This window comes from Apis mellifera, linkage group LG10 (genome assembly GCF_003254395.2).
Source record: "Apis mellifera strain DH4 linkage group LG10, Amel_HAv3.1, whole genome shotgun sequence".
Classification (NCBI taxonomy): Eukaryota; Metazoa; Arthropoda; class Insecta; order Hymenoptera; family Apidae; genus Apis; species Apis mellifera.
The window spans coordinates 9,331,784-9,351,127 of NC_037647.1; the positions used below are offsets into that span (position 1 = coordinate 9,331,784).

General features: G+C 36.0%; 3 protein-coding genes across 4 annotated transcripts in view; 1 reads left to right on the forward strand and 2 right to left on the reverse strand.

The window, feature by feature from the left end:
• Positions 1 to 2,508, forward strand: part of LOC552276 — a 41,082-nt gene extending 38,574 nt beyond the window's left edge. For both annotated transcript variants that reach the window (XM_624652.6, XM_006566025.3), the window contains exons 13-16: positions 271 to 400; positions 475 to 782; positions 882 to 1,080; positions 1,164 to 2,508. In XM_624652.6, coding sequence (XP_624655.3) covers positions 271 to 400; positions 475 to 782; positions 882 to 1,080; positions 1,164 to 1,328 — 802 coding nt within the window. In that variant the 3' untranslated portion in view covers positions 1,329 to 2,508. The remainder of the gene's footprint in view (positions 1 to 270; positions 401 to 474; positions 783 to 881; positions 1,081 to 1,163) is intronic.
• Positions 2,509 to 2,672: 164 nt separating this feature from the next.
• Positions 2,673 to 12,955, reverse strand: LOC100576217 (adenylate cyclase type 10). Its single transcript, XM_026443372.1, is given in 27 exon segments — positions 2,673 to 2,689; positions 2,773 to 2,968; positions 3,088 to 3,369; positions 3,446 to 3,539; positions 3,619 to 3,703; positions 3,775 to 4,048; positions 4,160 to 4,175; positions 4,266 to 4,531; positions 4,648 to 4,889; positions 4,993 to 5,178; positions 5,273 to 5,476; positions 8,421 to 8,661; positions 8,790 to 8,865; positions 8,949 to 9,093; positions 9,187 to 9,467; positions 9,542 to 9,816; positions 9,904 to 10,110; positions 10,203 to 10,403; positions 10,406 to 10,544; positions 10,641 to 10,765; positions 10,837 to 10,943; positions 11,046 to 11,165; positions 11,551 to 11,896; positions 11,977 to 12,188; positions 12,255 to 12,392; positions 12,491 to 12,767; positions 12,872 to 12,955. Coding segments are annotated over 26 exon segments (4,779 nt in total). The 3' UTR covers positions 2,673 to 2,689; positions 2,773 to 2,812.
• A 3,328-nt stretch (positions 12,956 to 16,283) lies between these two features.
• Positions 16,284 to 18,224, reverse strand: Hb (hunchback). Its single transcript, NM_001252426.1, has one exon. The coding sequence runs from the start codon at positions 18,222 to 18,224 to the stop codon at positions 16,284 to 16,286; it is 1,941 nt and encodes a 646-aa protein (NP_001239355.1).
• Positions 18,225 to 19,344: the final 1,120 nt, after the last annotated feature.

Below are 19,344 nucleotides of genomic sequence, written 5' to 3' on the forward strand. Positions count from 1 at the left end.
TTTCGCGCCTTAGACGCGGGTTAGAATGCAGGAAAACGTTATCGAGAACCGGTTTCCCAACAAACAAACAAACAAACGAGGAAAGAGATAATAAAGTTGGTTGGTTTTCGTATCCTCTCTTCAAAATTATTTTTCCACGATTTCGAAAAAGAAAACCGGTCGATCGATCGAATTTCTTGAATTCCGAGCCCGCGATCGCGTGTCCCAATTTTTCCAATATCGAATCATCGACGAACCTCGATAAATCCCCTCCCCCCTCCCCGGAAACAGGCACAGTTTCGGCGAGCAGTTCTCTCAGCGAAAGTGGGCTCGAGAGGTTGCGGGGCAACGTGAAATTCTCTCTGCTTATGGAGGCGTGAAGCTGGAGGACGTGAGAGGAATGAGGGCCCCATTCTTGTCGGTAATGATCTGTCTTGTTCGTTTAAAAGTCTAAAGCTTGAATGTAAAAACAAAAAAAAAAAAACAAACAAACAGGTCGGGGGGAACAACATGTTCAAAATGTTGTGGGACACGAACTTCACTTACGACTCGTCGATGCCGATTTACGAGAATCGACCGCCCAGCTGGCCCTACACCTTGGACTACAAGCTGTTCCACGACTGCATGATACCTCCGTGCCCCACCAGGTCTTATCCAGGCCTGTGGGAAGTTCCTATGGTGATGTGGCAGGACCTGAACGGGGGTAGGTGCTCGATGGGAGACGCGTGCAGCAACCCGCCTACCGCCGATGGTGTTTACAAGATGCTGATCAAGAATTTCGAGAGACATTACACGACCAACAGGTGAGTCGTCCGATTTATCTCGATTAATCAGGATGGAGAAAATAGAAAGGATGGATTCGAGCACGATAATAATAATAATAATAATAATAAATTTTTCAGAGCGCCGTTCGGATTGTTCTATCACGCGGCATGGTTCACCCAGCCCCATCACAAAGAAGGTTTCATTTCATTCCTGGACACGATAGTAGCGATGGACGATGTGTGGATCGTGACTAATTGGCAGGCGATTCAATGGGTGAGGAATCCTACGCCGTTGCCCCTGTTGCACACGTTTGAACCGTTTGGATGCAACTATCCGGTACGTCGATATATATATAGTTCTTCCTCTATTGAGAAATGGAGGAGATTCGTTCTATTTATCTTGGAATTTTCGATCGATAGGATCGGCCGAAGAAGTGCAACAATCCGAAGGTGTGCAATCTGTGGCACAAGAGCGGGGTGAGGTACATGAAAACTTGTCAAACGTGTCCGGACATCTATCCGTGGACGGGCAAGACCGGGATACGAAGCAGTCGCATCGACAACGACGTCGATGCGCACGAATGAGGGGAAGGGGGGGAGGGGTAAGAGGGATCGGTGTTCCGTGCGATCGAGGTCCACCCAGCCGGAGTGAAGCGTAGCGGCGCCAACTGAGGAGGAGATCGTGATATTTGTCACAGCGATTCGATTCAAATCCCGCCCCTTATTTCTCTCTTCACTTCAGCCGAACGAAACGTATATCCAGCTCGAGTACGCCAACGAAATCGAACGAAACTCGAAAGAAAGAAAGGAAGGAAGAAATGAAGGAAGGAGGAATGAAGAAAGGAAGGAAGGAACGAAGGAAGGACCAACCACGCCCAGCCAACACTGTTCCCCTTCTTTTCCGTAGGAAAGAAATCGCGAAGGAACGAGAGCGCCACGCGACGGAATAACTTAAATAAACTTGCTTACGCGCATGCACAGTAGGAATAAACGCGTTCGTATTCGTATCCGTTCTTTCTTTCTTTTCTTTTCTTTCGAAACGAACATGCGACGAACACCGAACTCTCTGCGTCCTGATCGGTAAACGAAAAAGAAAATTCACTCCAACGTGTGCAACGTGTGCTTGTCGTATATTATATTAATATACACTGGAAGCGTATTTTCAACAAACTTCGTTGTGTATCGATATGGGATATAAATCGATTAAAATTTATTTCGATCGATTTCTTTAGTCTTTTGTTACCCGGCGAATAGTGAATAAAACATCGAATGAAATATTTTGTAAAAATTTTTTTCTTTTTTCAATCAAGAAAAACGTATGTATCGGAATTGTATTATAACGCAATAGAATTAATTAACTGTATTTGTATACGTTGACAATGATATTTCTTCGTTTTTTTTTTTTTTTCCCTATTTCTATTGAATGTGATACGAGATACAGGATTGCGCTAAGAAACTCGTGGAACTCGAGAAATTGGTCGATATTATTGTGCTCAAATCGAACCAAATTCGCGATTATCTTCTTCCCGCGCGCTCCTTTCCTTTTCTATCTTCTTTCCTCATCTTTCTATTCTTCCTTTTCTTTTTCTTTTTTTTCCTCTACTTTCTCTCATCACTCGTCTCAACTTCGCCTCGATCCTTTATCTCGTTCAACCGAAAGCTTGTATCCTTGGCGTACTCGGCCGATAGACGAATTAATTAATTAATTAATTATAAAGTATATATCGTGGATGTACAAACGCAAAGAAAAAGAAAAAAAAAACTGGTATCGTCGGTCGCGAGACGTTTCCTAAAATCGATCTGGAGGTTCAATATACGCGCGGAGGAGAGAAACGAACCGAGAAACGAACGAGAGTGTTCACTGTTGAACACGAGTATCGGTGTACACACGAGGGGATCGTCGTGTATATGTTTTTTTTTTTTTTTTTTTTTTTTAGAACCTGAAACTGTAACACGCCTTCTTTAATCAATAAATATTTCGCTACAACTCATCTGTCTATTTCTCTCACCGTTATCCTCTTCCCCTTACCTCGTGACTCCTCGAAGACGAGAACGAAGAAACCGACCGATCAATAATTATACTTGGGATGTGGATACGGGTACAGTATAGTGGACCAAGCGATTGGCTTCAGCAAATGGATCTCTTGCCATAGAATACCCTCCGAGCTTGCCACGAATTCCACCCAATACTCGGCCATGTTGTTGAAGAAATCCACTTCCCAAGTCTGCCAACGACCATCGAAAATAGGTTATGTTGTGTTACGTGTAGGTTATGTACGCGCAGAGGGAATCGATCAGATCATTGTTGCTTATATATATATATATTATCGCTTATAGTTTATACCCTTTTGTTCTGCTCGATCCAGGCGATAACCATTTTGTTTCCTTGGGCGATAGCGTATTTTTCAGCCTTCGCCATGCAAGCTTGCGACGTAGATTTTCGACCACGAAGAAGTCTCATATAAGATTCCAGGAAATACGTAAACGGTTTGAGGAACGGGAAATACATGCTCTTGTTGTGAAGAAACTTGATGATCTTTTTCGCGTAATACGTTCGTTCGAAAAGATCGTACGATTGCGGGATATCGAGTCGCCGATACAATATTAACAGATAAGACTCGAGGCCCTGCAAAATTTGCGTAAAATTATTGAACAGGTAGTTTTGGATTTATATATAGTTTGGAGCTCGATTATCGTCGTACCTTGATCGAACAATAAAATTCCGAGAAATTATAAAATATGTCCTTCACATATTCTTTAACATCTTTCACAAGTTCATTATTCAACGGTACGTTCCTGTTGTATACGAATATAATAATTATATTTAAACGTTAAACGAATGAACGATCTATCAAATCTATCTCGAGTTACTCACATTCTTAATTGCCAGATAAGCAAAGCGTTGTTTAAATGCAACAGACTCGTTGGATCTCGCAATACGCAAGTTTTCAATTTGCTACCTTTGGTAAAGCCAGAGATGATTTCGATAAGGATGATAAGGAGAGTTTTATTAAAAGTTAGAGAAGCTTACTTATAAAGATATAAAATTTGTTGCAGCTACTGTAACTCTCTAAATTCATAGAGGCATCCAATAGAAATTCCAAGCAAAGAGCGTAATACCACGTGATGGCGGAATAATCTGTATCATCCGAAGAGGTGTAATACAGTTCGAATAACAAGTCGACAGCTTCGTTTATATGCTTCTTCCAAACCTGAAATGACGGTTTCGCGATTAAATATACAAAAAAGGTAATTCGCGTTGCGAAGCTATGTGACGAGTGTCTTTTTCTTTTTTTTTTTTTTTTCTCTCTTTTTCTTTACCATAATTTTTATCAATGACGGTAGAATGTTGAACTTTATCTCATTAAAGTTTATATAATTACATATCTTACAGATTATCGTTCCAACTTCTATACCTTCATCGAATTTAGCCTGTAATATCCTTTCATCGACAGAATAAATAACTTGCACAGCTTTTTTTCCTCCACGAAAAATTCAAATATTCCAAATCAATCAAATTACCTATGATCGTACATCGTTTTATAGATTTTCACTAGAATAATAATTTCCTCGGATTTCGTCCAACCAGCTGTTGCAGTTTTATTTCTAATAACCATTAAAATCATTTTCTCTATATCATCTAGCATCCCAATATCGTTGAGTTGGCGAAATATGTCTACAGCGCATAAATAGATATTCCCTTTCTCTAGGAAAGTGCTTGAATTTTTAAATATCATACGAATACTTTGCAAAATAGCTAGATTCGCCGCTTTCTTTTCATTCTGTATCTACAATTTTAACCAATTTTAACAAATTTTATATCTTTATAAGTTATATACTTGAACGAGAAAGAAAAGAAAAAAAAGAAAAAAATTAAAATTTTTCACATACCACAAATACGTACCATTGAAATCATAGCAAAGCGTTGCAAAGCGTTAGCTATTGCTACCTTCTCGTTATTTTGTGAGGTTTCTTCATCTTTAAAGAAAATCTTATAAATACCTTTTATCGTGTATCGTAATTTCTCTATTATAATATTGTAACAAATCATTCTAATATTTTGCGGGATCTCGGTCTTCAATATCACAGCCTCGGTATAATATTTTTTCGCCTCGGAATAGTTTCCATAGTCGATGTAAGCGTCCCCTTGGAACAATCAATGAACGATATATCAATTCAAGTTGAAGAGATCATTTATTATATATAGGAGAACGTATATAGATATTTTTTTTTTTTTCTTTTTTTTTACCTATTAAAATTAACCATTGCTCTTTGACAGATATATCTTCAAATTGTTTTTTTTCCCTGTTCTTATTATTGATATCGTGGTCTAGACTCATGAGAAATTTAATCGCGTGCAAGCTTTGTCCAGTTTGAATCAGACCTGCACTATACTCCAATGTGAACTTTATAAACATATCTGGTTGAATATCCTCTAAGAAAAGGGATAATATCTTTTAATGGTATTATAGTTATCGAGGAAATCATATATATCGTATATGAGAATTTATTGAATTTATAGGTTATACTGATTTGATAAATGTGTTGACTAATCTGCCAGAAAATATAACTTATTATTTCTATGCATGTGCAACTACGATTGTCCATATAGGTGAAAAATTTCATTATTTCGTCCAACGAATCGTAGGTTATACCAAAAGAATTCACTTCTACTTTTTTAGAAACATACAATTGTTCCTCCTTTGTCACCTCTCGAGGAACGAATTCATCCACTAAAAAGAAAAAAGAAAAAAAACTCGAATTATATCAGAGAATATTAGAACAAATATCTGTCTATTCGATAAATAATTTATTATTACCGAATTTTGTTATTTTGTGATTATGGATTTGAGAGAAAATGGCGAGTACAAATTTTTTTAATTTAATATATTTATCTCTTTAAACTGTGTTTTATATATATATATATATATATATATATATATAAAATAATAAGAAAATAAAAAAATATACACAGAAATTATACAAAAAGATATAAAAATACGTATAAAATTTGATGCGATATACAGAAAACTGTTTTATCGATTTTTCATTCGTTTCATTTTAGGCATTTTATAATTTTGTATCGGTGGCGCCATCTCGCGTTTGGATCATGGAAGCTTCGACTCGTTACTAGCAAAGCAGAATATGTAAGGAGGTATTCTTCTTGAGGTGACGTCACAGAGAAGGAAAGTAATATCGTGCAAAAAGGATAGAGAGCATGCCCCGCCCCTTTTAGAACGGTATATAGAAAATTTACTAATTTCTCGTTTTTTACTAAAAATTTCTACACTTTTATACTTTCTGCTCGAAGCTAGGACATTATATAAATTTCTCGTATCAAAATTATATAGATTTTAATAAAAAATTGATTTTAATTAATTGTGTATATATATATATATATATATATATATATATATATACACATACAAATATATATATATACACACACACGATAAAATAATAAGAAAATAAAAAATATACATACAAATTATATAAAAAGATATAAAAATACGTATAAAATTTGATGCGATATACAGAAAACTGTTTTATCCATTTTTCATTCGTTTAATTTTAGGTATTTTAAAATTTTGTATCGGTGGCGCCATCTCGCGTTTGGATCAAGGAAGCTTCGACTCGTTACTAGCAAAGCAGAATATGTAAGGAGGTATTCTTCCTGAGGTGACATCACAGAGAAGGAAAGCAATATTGTGCAAAAAAGACAGAGAGCATGCCCCGCCCCTTTTAAAACGGTATATAGAAAATTTACTAATTTCTCGTTTTTTACTAAAAATTTCTACACTTTTATACTTCCTGCTCGAAGCTAGGACATCATACAAATTTCTTATATCAAAATCATATAGATTTTAATAAGAAATTCATTTTAATTAATTATGTATTAATGGTTATACGCGTCACGTGTAGCTCAGCACGATTAATATACAGTACATTTTTCCCTAATTTCTCATTATTATAAAATTTATTTCTAAATATAAATATATTCATTTGAAACATTACTTTCTCCTCTACTTTCTTGTATAAATTTTATTCATAATTTTGCTATTGTTTAAATGAATAAATTGATTGTTTATTATTCGATTAAGAATTCGCGATCGAAACATTCTAAATGATAATCGTTAATAAATAATTAATTGCGATAAATTTCTTGTTAAAATTTGAACAAGAAACTTGCCTGAGATTCTAGTTTCAAAATATGAGCACAAAAATGTAGAAATTTTTAGTAAAAAACGAATAATTTATACATTTTTCATTTAGCGTTTTTAAAATGGAGGTGCTCTCTGTCCTTTTTGCACAATATTGTTTTCCTTCTCTGTGACGTCACCTCAGGAAGAATACCTCTTTACATATTCTGCTTTGCTAGTAACGAGTCGAAGCTTCCTTGATCCAAACGCGAGATGGCGCCACCGATACAAAATTGTAAAATGCCTAAAATTAAACGAATGAAAAATGGATAAAATAGTTTTCTGTATATCGCATCAAATTTTATACGTATTTTTATATCTTTTTATATAATTTGTATATATATTTTTTTTATTTTTTTTTTATTTTATCGTGTGTGTGTGTGTGTGTGTGTGTATATATATATTTGTATGTGTTATATATATATACACAATTAATTAAAATCAATTTTTTATTAAAATCTATATAATTTTGATACGAGAAATTTATATAATGTCCTAGCTTCGAGCAGAAAGTATAAAAGTGTAGAAATTTTTAGTAAAAAACGAGAAATTAGTAAATTTTCTATATACCATTCTAAAAGGGGCGGGGCATGCTCTCTATCCTTTTTGCACGATATTGCTTTCCTTCTCTGTGACGTCACCTCAAGAAGAATACCTCCTTACATATTCTGCTTTGCTAGTAACGAGTCGAAGCTTCCGTGATCCAAACGCGAGATGGCGCCACCGATACTAAAATTTTAAAATTTACCAATTTCTAATAATTTATGGGTAATAAATATATACTATAGTTTATAAGGACAGAAAAATAAGAAGAATCAGAAATAGCAATTTTATAATATTTAAAAATGTGTTTGAAAAATATTATGAAAGAATTTGAATGGAAATATTTTAAAATGAGAAACTCATAGAAGGAAAAACTCTAACATTTAACTAAAACTAAATTTGAAAAACTCTGGAAAATTTTTTGAAAATAGAGAAAAATTAAAAAATATAAAAATACGAAAATATTATATATATATTTATATATAAATATATAAATATATAAATATATATATATATAAAATAAATAAATTTGTGTAAAAATACACAAATTGTCATGTATCAAAATTTACGTGGATTAAAATTTGGTTTTACTATACATCTATACGTGTATTTAAATATGAACTTGAAGTAGAGATTTCTAATTTATTTCAAGATTGATATAATTTTATCTTTACTGTTATCATCGGTAAATATCGTCGGTACAATGGAAGGTATGCGAGCGTTTTGTTTCTCTTCCTTCGTTATAAAGATACTTCGTCTACGTTCAAATCTTTCCGAAATTTTGTGTACATAGTTTTTATGCATATTTTCATCCTTGAAAAAATAAAATTTGATTATTATTCTTTTAGGATAATTTAGAAAAAAAAAAATCATATATTATATATATATATATATATATATATATATATATATATATATATATACTATTTTAAACACTCAACTAATTTCTCTTCTTTCTCTATTAAAGGTATTAAAAATGGACCTCTTCCACAACTGCTACATTTTTTAGCACTTTGTTCAAGAATATTTACAGCTTTCGTATGATATTCGTTTCTTTCCTGTAGAGAGAGAATATCGTAAAAAAATTTACGATAAGATGATATCGTAAATTCTAAAACCCTGCAATCACCATATATCGGCAATGTTTCTTTTACTATTGGGCCTGTAATAATGAATATTATTACAATTCACGAGGATTGAAAATTATGCCACGTTTCGAGATAACTAACGGGTCGGAACGCAATCGCAGAATACCAAATGATGCATATTGCTGAAAGTTTTTCGCTTTTTAAACGCGTGATACGTCGTCATATTTATATAATATTTTCTTTGGATCATAGCACACTCCAAGATTCTTAACCTTATCATTTCTGCCACCGCTAAAATAAAAGAATACACAGTAATATACGATTATAATTATAAAGATGCAATAATTATCAACTTTCTTTTCAATAATCAATACTTTCCTTTCGATATGTACAATGGTGTAGAATTAGTTATCACGTTACTTAACATATTGCGATGAAAGATATCACCCAATGCTGCGGCACATTTGATAAAATCTTGTTCATACGTGTTCATTCTGTTATATATATCGATTCTCAAGCCTGAAACGAGTCGTCGATCGCTAAATTTATTTTATAGTCAATAATTTCGAAGAATTTGAAAATAAAATTGATAGAAGAATACATGAAATCAACCTATAACGTCTCGATTAGCTTCGATGGTGGTTTTCGGCTTTTTTGATGGTACGCATACGTTCAATGTGCTCATTTGCATCCATTGTAACGGTGGTGCCAATTCTTCGGGCATTAAATACACGGGAATTTTTGATAAAAACGATGGATTTGGGAAAACGAGATTATATTTTTTCACTTCCTGTGGAGATATTGAGATAATATCTAACGCTTTCACTTGCAAAATTGACATTAAGAACGCTTCGCACCAACCAATCCCATTTTTACTATGTTGGCTAAGGATTCTAAACAGTCGATATACCGATATATTCGCGTCGATGATGTTTGAACGGAAGAAAATTAATATAAATTTCTTCACCTTTCCAGGGTTTCAGGAATTGCAATAACGTTTAAAAATTGACAGGCAAATGCTGTCAAATATTCAGAATTTAAAGAATTCAACGATCTGATTTTTAACCTTTTCTCTTGGCTAATCCCTGTTTCGATTTGGGTTAAAGTATCCCACGAAACGGGTTCCAACATCGTCATAGCTAAAACTATGTGTTTGTTGCTCAAAATAGCAGATAAAAATTGCCAGGAAAACGGATCCATATAGTGCACGTCATCTAGAAGGATGCATACATAACCAATAATCTGAAAAAAAAAAGGAATAAATAAATCGAAATGGAAAATTTACAGATCACTTTACATAAATGTAATATAATAAAATATATTTATAACCTCGTTTAATATTTTCTCAAAGATATCGATCATCTTTTTATAACGTTGCCAATCAGTTTCTTCGCAATAAGTATTTGATTTTGAAAATTGTACTCTCATTATATTGTTCAGGTAACATAAATTTTCAGGTTCCACTATCTCGGACAAATAATTTATTAAAACTTTTTCACGATCGTTTATAGTAAGACAATTTTCAGCGTTGAAGAGCTGCATAGAAAAAGAAAGAAGAAGAAAAAAAGAACCTTTCAATATCTTGAAATATCATCAAAGAGGAAAAGGAAATTTTGTCTCCTGTTTACCTGAAGAAATATATGATATATCACAGAATAAGATTTCTCTGCAAAAGATGGATGCAAAGGAAGTTCGACCAATTTTATTTCTCTGCTTTTAACAATCGTGGCATAAGCATCAAGGATCCTCGATTTACCGGATCTTTCAATACCCTGAATAATTAATTCGTATGATATTCGATCTCATTTCTGTTCGAATTTATACATTCGTTGAGTACCTCGATGACCAACCCAGAATAACGTCGTTCGGATACTCCTATTTCGTCTAAAAGATCTTTAAAATTCTCTATTTCGTTGATTCGACCGAGAAGAGGATATTTATATTCCAAGCTCGACAATACTTCGGTTGTTCTAAAATGGAACCAAATTTAAAACATATTATGACACATATTTAAACTTTTTGCCGTATAAATAATTAGACATAAAAATAATAATTGGAAACATTACAACGGCTCGTCTAAGATCTCATAAACTTGACATTTTCCGATTTTTCTTAATGTCCTTATACCAAGGCGACGAAATCTCTCCTTTTTCAAAGTACTTTTTAAAACAACGTTGTAGTCGCAATATATCTACGATAAATATCTTTCAGAATCTCGCAGAGACTCTATAAATTAAATCGTAGAAATTTCGTGAGACCAACCTTGTCGTACGAAATCATCATCAAAGAGACAGCCATGTCGACGCAATGACCGAAAACCATGAACTGCCTTCTAACGATATGACCAATTATTCCACAGAATGCTAAACCTGTATGTGGAAAAAAGAGAAAAAAGAAAAAAATTAGAAGATTCGATAATTCGAATTTCGTTCCGTTAAAAATTTATTAATATTCGAAATTTGAAAGGTTACCATTCGAAACGCCAATGAGAATCGCTTTAATGCCGATTATGTGTTTCACTTCTTTTAATATTTGGCACGCGGACAATACTCCGTTCAGTATATTATTGTCCTCATTATTTACAAAATTACCTCTAAGTCCGAATATAATAATAAAAGATATATCCTTTTCGAATAAATTGACGAGGGACATAAGTCCGGAATACGATTCAATTATACTGCAATCGAATATTAAAAATTTATCAATTTTTTAAGAACAATTTCAACAATACATATATATATATATTCGAACGAGGATACTTTTGAATAGTTTTATATATTTCGTCTGTCAAAGAAATCAACTCGAAAACGGTACAATCAAAAGGAATTATACTGATGCAAAGAACAGTAACGTTTCTTATTTCTATCAAATGGGCCAACGATTGTTCGTTATCGATCTGAAAATCAAGTTTTACTTGGAATGGAAAAATTTTTATTTTTTCGGGAGAACGGCTTTTCTTTTTAACGCTATTCTTACCTGCGTTAATACCGCTGTCACCATGTAACTTCTCAGATACATTCCGATACGTCTTCGCAATGCGTCCACTACGGAAACTCTTGCTAACGAAACGGGAATCGTCGTTAATTACTTTCCAACTTGCATACGTACGAATATCAACGAATTTCACCATTATATCATTTTGCTTCGCATAAATCGATCCTCTCTTACTTCGAAAATGCGTAGCCCTGATCTCTTGTTCCACGGATACATCGGATAATATTGATACGTGCGACGGCGATTTTGCCAGTTCTATGATATCTTCCTCGATCCCCATGTCTCTCACCATCAAAATTTCCTCGGGTGCCTCGAGCACTTTAATGATCTATCCCGCGATAATACAACGATACATCCATTATATCAGATTTAAAAATTCTCTCTAAACTCGTAAAATTATTCGCAAACCTTAACGTTGTCCGCATCCTTAAGAACGTATTCGTAATGACTGGGGACACAATATTGCCAAGCGCTCTCGCACAATACGACATCGCCTGGTAAACACACTCTTCTCGTATACTTAATGTCCTGGATCGACGCGCCACAAATTACAAAACTTCTAGACCTGTCGTCACCGATCACCGAAAACACAGCGGTTCCCATGGAGATTATGATAGACACTGTTGATATGATCGATCGATTAATAACTTTATTTATCATTTGTTATTCATTCCGTTATTTCTTACATTTTGGGATAGAAGTAATTTCGCTCTTTAAGGCGGCGATAGTTTTCTGGATACTTTCCGCGGTCATGATCACGTGACGTATTATTCTTGCAATGAATTCGTTCCTAGTTATTTTCCACATGATTAGCAGATCATTATCTATAAAGTTCGATAAAGGTGTTATTTTATAAAATTATATAATTTTGAATATAATTTTTTTCTCTCTCTCGATACAGATAGAAAATTAGAAAACGTACGAGAAAATTTCAACACGTCTCCGTGATTAATATATACTTCTTCCACTATGGCGCTCATGTAAACGTTCAACAGAGAGAAGAAACCGTAACTACCGCCATTTTGCGCGTATGTGAATTTTTTGTAGAAACCGAACAATTGGGTCACATCGATCACCATCATCACAGCCTTGAATTTGCGGAAACTTTTCTTAGTTAAATCGCTCTCGTATATCAACTCGTCGGGGACGAATGTCGCCATTGTTCGAGTGCACGTGTCGTGTCGATGAGTGTTCAACACCTAATTATTTTTTTTCGAATTAATCCAATTTTATCTTCTATCGTCCCAAAGGGGAAAAAAAAAGGTATAAAACTACGCAAAGATGATTAGAAAAAAGGATTAACCTCTCGCAAATTGGTGATCTCTTTCTTGTATATCGGCCCGATCAAATCTGGGGTCCATACAGTTTTCAACACCTCGTACGGCATTGCAACATCTATTCTTTAAACAAATACAAGTGTGAAGAATAAATTCAAGATTATCTTCAATAAGATTATTATTTTAATTCAATATTTATTTGATCGTATCCGGAACAAAAAATTCCAACGACTCGATCGGCATTTGTTTCGACGCGATACCGTCTCGCCTGAAAAATAAAAGTTGAACGCGCGTAGAATCGAGGTTTCCAGATTTTTCAAAAGATAGGAAGCGAGGAGTGGCAAATGAAAAAAACGTAAATGTTGCAGAAATAAATTTTTGTATTTTGCGTATTACATATCCCGTAAAGGCGTGAATGATTGAAACATCATTTCACTTGTATTTCACACATCCCATAAATCAATAACAGTATAATTTCGTCAATTCGCAATTCGTTCGTGATCGAACGCAAAAACGTAGATAATAAAATCTATCTATCTATCTATCTATCTACCTATCTATCTGTCTGTCCATATATCTTCTCTCACTTCGAAACTTCGGATGATTTTCCAGAATTTATTTAAAAAAAAAAGAATAAGAAAAGAGAAGAAAGAAGGAGCGGCCGGGAATGAAAGAAACGCGAGTTATAATCATTCAATGCAATGTATTGTGGAAACATACAAAATTATTAACCAGTCGTACATAATAACAAACCCAACATTCACAAATTCCCCTTTACATCGTGATGTAACGCATACGCATAAATTGTTTATTAATATTAATCATGGACATACATCTCTTTTTACATATGTAAGAATCAAATGAACATAAGAGGAGGAGACCAAGAATTGTTGGCCCCCTATCCCACTATATATATATATATATATATATATATATATCACATACGTCCGTCCCAATAATCGATTAAGAAGTTAACCCAGGTCATTTGATATTGCGCAGTAATGGTAACGGGCATAATAACACGTTATTACGATTCGATAAATTTTTATTTTTTTTATAACGATGAAATTGATCGCCCTCTCCCGTCTGCGAATTACATCGTTAAAAATATAAAATTTATGGAATCGTCGGAAGATATATATCGTTATATATCGTTACCTCTGCAAAGTCACATGGCGGTGTCCTACGCTGTGAAAATGTGTACATACATTTCGAGATATCGATTGGGAGGAATGAATCAAGAGTAATTCAGGACAGAATTCTTCGGGTTCTCTCTCGTATATAGACTCTCCCTTTCCTCGAAAAAATAATTCCTAATCCCTTCCTTGCGACGAAATCGAAACAATTTGTCGAATTCAGCTCGACACACGTTTTATCACCTCGTCCATCTCAAAAATCAACTATTACAAATCACATTGAATGGAATTTTTCTTTTTTCTTTGCAAAAATACAGAATTTTATATATATATATATATATATATATATATATATATATATGTATATGTATATATATTATTTATATAAATTCTTTGCAGTTTTTTTCTTTTTCTTTCTTTTTTTTTTTTTTTTTTTTTTGTGAAAAATCATTCTTGCTTACGCTCTTGCTCGCGAGCCAAGTGAGTCTTCCTTCGATCGATTCGAAATTTATCGCATTTATCTTTTCACGGATCTCTCTCGTTGATAAAAGGAGAAAAACTTGAAAACTCAAAATTGTTAAATCGAATAAAGAGTTCTCTCGTGGTTAACGTTAAAACAGAACATTGTTAAAAAGAAATAACGTAACGTCATTGAATATAAGAACGTAAAAAGAAAAAAAAAAAAAAAAAAGAAAAAGGAATCGAGTTGATTTCAATTGAACGTCCAAATTTTCGATTGGATAAAAGAAAAAAAAAAAAAAAAGAAAAAAAAACATAAAAAACGAAAACATCGCAGTCCGCTTTAACGTTATCCACCTCTCGTCAATGTTAATTTTGAACTCCAAAAAAAAAAAAAAAAAAAAGGAAGAAGAAACACAAAAGTCGACATCCAAATGCATAAAATGAAAACGTAGAACACATCTCCGGAAGAAGAAAGGGGGAAAAAAAAAACATAAAAAAAATTATTAATTTCGTCAATTCGAAGAAGACCTATATATATATATATAGAACGTATTTGAAGTTTCGATAATTTGAATCGAAGAACTTTGGAAAATATTTCAATTTATATCGATCAATGAAGAAGAAAAAAAAAGAAAAGAAAAAAAAAAAAAAAGAATTGTATCAAGCATTATATTCGTTTCATTAAATTTTGAGATTGCATACAGTTTGCCGTGATGATTAATCAAATTGCACATTTATTACTACCGAAAGGAATTAATTCGGTATGTATTGACTAGAATCAAGGAATTTTCTCTTCTTTATTTCTCTCTCTTTTTTTTTATTGTAATTATAATCGATCATCACGGTAATCTGTAAAATCTCGTTACGTTTGGTCGGATGTATTAACATCATTCTTTCAGTTAATTGACATTTAACATGGAATCGGAGCGATTGAGCATTATTTTACTACACCTTCATCCATCTATCTATATTTCTCGATATTCGAATCGGTAGGAATCACTTGCTGGGACAAGAATCCTCGAAAATAAAATAAAATTCTAGGAACTTTTCGAGCTGGATAATACAACGTATTATATATATACATTTATATATATATATGTGTGTATATATATATATGGAAAATTTTATAAAAATTAGAAAAATATTTCATTTACTTGTGCGTCATATTATTCAGCTTTCGATCAGTTAGACGATTGAAAATTTTCATTCTCATTCCAGCAAATCTTATATTATATTATTATTGATCGGACATCAATTTTTTCAACGAATTCTTTCTCTCTTTCTTTTTTTGAAAAATTCGATATCCGTTAGATAAAGTTATTTTTGTTTCTGCGAAAATATATATAATGTATTATCGTGTTTGTATATATATATGTGTATACATATACGTATATATGTATACATATATATATACGAGTTTATATAGAAAATTTCTGTACACGCGTTGATATATTTCCGATTACGATCCACGCGTATATAAAAAAGATATATTTTTTAAAGTCACGGAGACGATCCTCGATTCTCGTTCGAATTCTTTCGAATTCCCCCCACCCCTACTCCCTCTCCTCTCTCCCCTACTTCCCGCTTAAGAAGTTAAAAAAAAGATGGCGAAATTTTTATGATCGTGCGACGCCATTCTCGAGACTCGAAACTTTCTCGAAACTTTCTCTTGGTAGGAAAAATATCCAATTTTCGAAGACGAATCTTCGCGACTCGTTCGACGATTCAATCAATGATTCGTCTCTTCAAGGATCCCCTATGTATATATATATATATATATATATATATTTACGCACGTATGTACTTGCTCTGCGAAATAATCTGAACGATCCTTAAAAATCTAGGAATGCTTCGATCTGGCAATATGGAGGAAAAAGGACACCTTGTCGTTGCATTGGTGTCCGCACATGTTGCACGTGTAAGGATCCTGGAAGCCGTGATAGCCCATGTGAACGGTATACATGATCACGTTACCGAATACGATCTCGCAGAAATGGCAGGTGAGCTCGTGATTTATCGGGAAGTTGCGCTCGGTTTCTGCGTCCTTCCCCTCGCCGGAACTCGGGCTGCTCGAGGACGAGGATTCGAACGATCCGTCCGACTCCATCGACACGCGATGCTGTAGCTGATGCTGCTGCAATTGCTGCAATTGCAATTGTTTCAATTGTTGCAGCTGCTGCTGCAACTGGAGCAACTGGTGTTGTTGCATGTGCGGTTGCGTCTGCGAGTACAACTGTTCCACCAAGTGTTGCCATTGCTGTTGCTGTTGCAGTAACTGCAACTGCTGCAGCTGCATCTGTTGTTGCTGTTGCTGTTGCTGCTGCTGCTGCTGCTGCTGTTGTTGCTGCTGCTGCTGCTGCTGATACTGCTGTTGGGACGAGTGATCGTGTTGCTCGTCGTCCGTGTCCTCCTCGAGCACCCTGCGCTCCAACTTCACCGCCTTCCCCTTTCTTCTGCTGGTACCGGTCACCTTGGGCGAATTGCCGCTCGACTTTCCAACGGCCGAGCAACCATTGGCCGAGGTATCGCTGGGCTTGCTGAGATCCAGCGGCGCCACTCGGGTGTCCATGTACGCGTTCACATGATCTATCGGATTCGGTTCCATCGATACCTCGGTCATGCTGGACGCCCCGCTGTCCGACGTCCCGTTCACGCCGTTCGACGCCTCCCCGTTCCCGTTAGGGCATCTGACCACGAGATCCTGGGCCGCCTCGGCGGACATCCTCTCCTCGTCGATCGCCCTTAGGTAATCCATCAACGTGTTCCCCTTTCCCAACTGATCCAACTGATTCTCGCCGTTATCCTCCCCCCCGTTTGTGCTCGATGATAATTGCGAGAGGGCGAAACCGGTGAACAGTTGATTGTACGGATACGTGATCACAGCCTGGCTGTGCGTGATCCCGCTCGACGTGCTCGCGATAGCCGTCCCGGTGTTGTTGGTGTTGTTGATCGCGGCGTTCATCCCGTTCTTCATCGCGCACAAACCGACGTGATTCGAAGGCGTGGGGGATATTTGGGGGGGCACCACTTGTTGAGGAGAAGCGATCTGGCCACCGTTGCTCGCGATATTGTTATTGTTGTTGTTGTTGTTGTTGTTGTTGTTGTTCTGATTGTTCATCTCCTCGTTCACAGGCTTGCTCACAGGCTTCTGTTTAGGACCACGCCGCGTCCCGTAAACGTCGATGATCGGCAACGGGTTCGGCGAACCGTCCGCGTTCAACACCATCGCCGGTTGATGCGAGTACTTTCTCAGGTGAAGCTTCAACGAGTGGCAATATTTGGTCGCGTATGTACAATTGGCGCATCTGTATTGATAAACGTTCGAGTGTGATTTCAGATGGCTGTTCAACATCGACTTGTTCACGCACGAGTAAGAGCATTTCTCGCATTTGAACGGCTTCGAGCCGAAATGATTCCTCAAGTGATACTCCAAATGATGCTTGTACTCGGTCACGAAAGGGCATTTCGGGCAGGTCAACAACTTTTCCGCCTTGATGTGGTTACGGCTGTGATCCCAAAACTCGAGCTTCGTTATCGCGACGAAGTTGCACTGCTTGCACCTGAACGTTTTCACCTTCCCCTGGGAATTCAACCGCGGTATCCGGAGACCCGGCTCGTCCGCCTCCTCCGACTCTTGCTCCGAGGAACGTTCCCCCTGATCGTTGGGCGACAATCTGCTACTTTCGTCCTGGACCACGGTCGCCTGATGATTGTTCGTCGACTGCGAGGTGTCCGGCGAATCGTAATCCGACGTACTCCCATCCTGCCGTGGAAACTTCATTCTGCGAACCGATATAATATTTTTCTCGTTCATCCCGTGGAAAAAAAAAAAAAAGAAGAAAGAAATTGCTCTCCTTCCGAAGTTTCGAAGTCTGGGAGAAGCTGGTATTTGAAGAAAAGGGAGAAGAGAGAGAGAGAGAGAAAGGGGAAGAAAAGGCGTGGCGATAATTTGATAATTCGTTATCGAGTAAACGAGGAGCGAGGACAAGGTGAGAAGAGGGAATCGATGGACACGGCGCGGATATAGCCATACACGTGGCAAATCGGCAAGAAACGGCAACAAACCATTGTTGGAGAGCAACGCCATCCCCTCTCCATTCACCAACCACGCCCGCCTCGGGTATCGCCGATAGGATCGTGGTGAGTAATCGTTTCAACCCCTCTCTCCGATCGAATCTCCTTTCCCCTTTTTTTTCTCCCCCCTTTAACCTATTCATCCCTCTCTTCCTCTCTCTCTCTCTCTCTCTCTGCTCGCGTCTCCCCTTTTGTCCGCGTTTTTTTTTCCCCTCCTCTCTTTTCCTTCCCCTTCCGCGATCGACAAAATGTCGTTTCGCTCACGATGGACACAACTTTTTTATTCCTCCCAACCTCATCATTCGCAATCCTCTTGGAAATCCTAATTTCGATAAGAAATCGAGTTCGAGTTACGTAACGCACGTTGCTTAGTTTTCTTCTTATTTGAAACACGAGAGATACTTGGAATCTACGATTCGACGATGTATATTTATATATCATATTTATATATATATATGTTTTGCTTTGCTCGAGCGAGTCGTTTGGGGGAAAAAAAAAATAAATCGATCGAATTTTTACTTTAAGAGCAGGTGTGAAGAAGAAAAGGAATGTAAAGAAGAAAAAAAAAATTTGAATGGGATATATGTAAAGAAGGAAAAGTGTGGAGAAGGGGGATGAAATGATTTGAATCGATCCTCGATACAATGTGGGGCAAGAAGGGTTAGGGATTCGCAACAAAATTGTACGAATTCCCGCGAACAAAGGTACGCATACGAATTCGTTGCTATCCCGAAAGCAAAGTTTCCGAGTAAAATCATTTCACAATGTTTGCCTTGTGTCCCCGTCGTCCTTTCCTCTCGAACGCGCAACGAAGAATAATTCTGAAT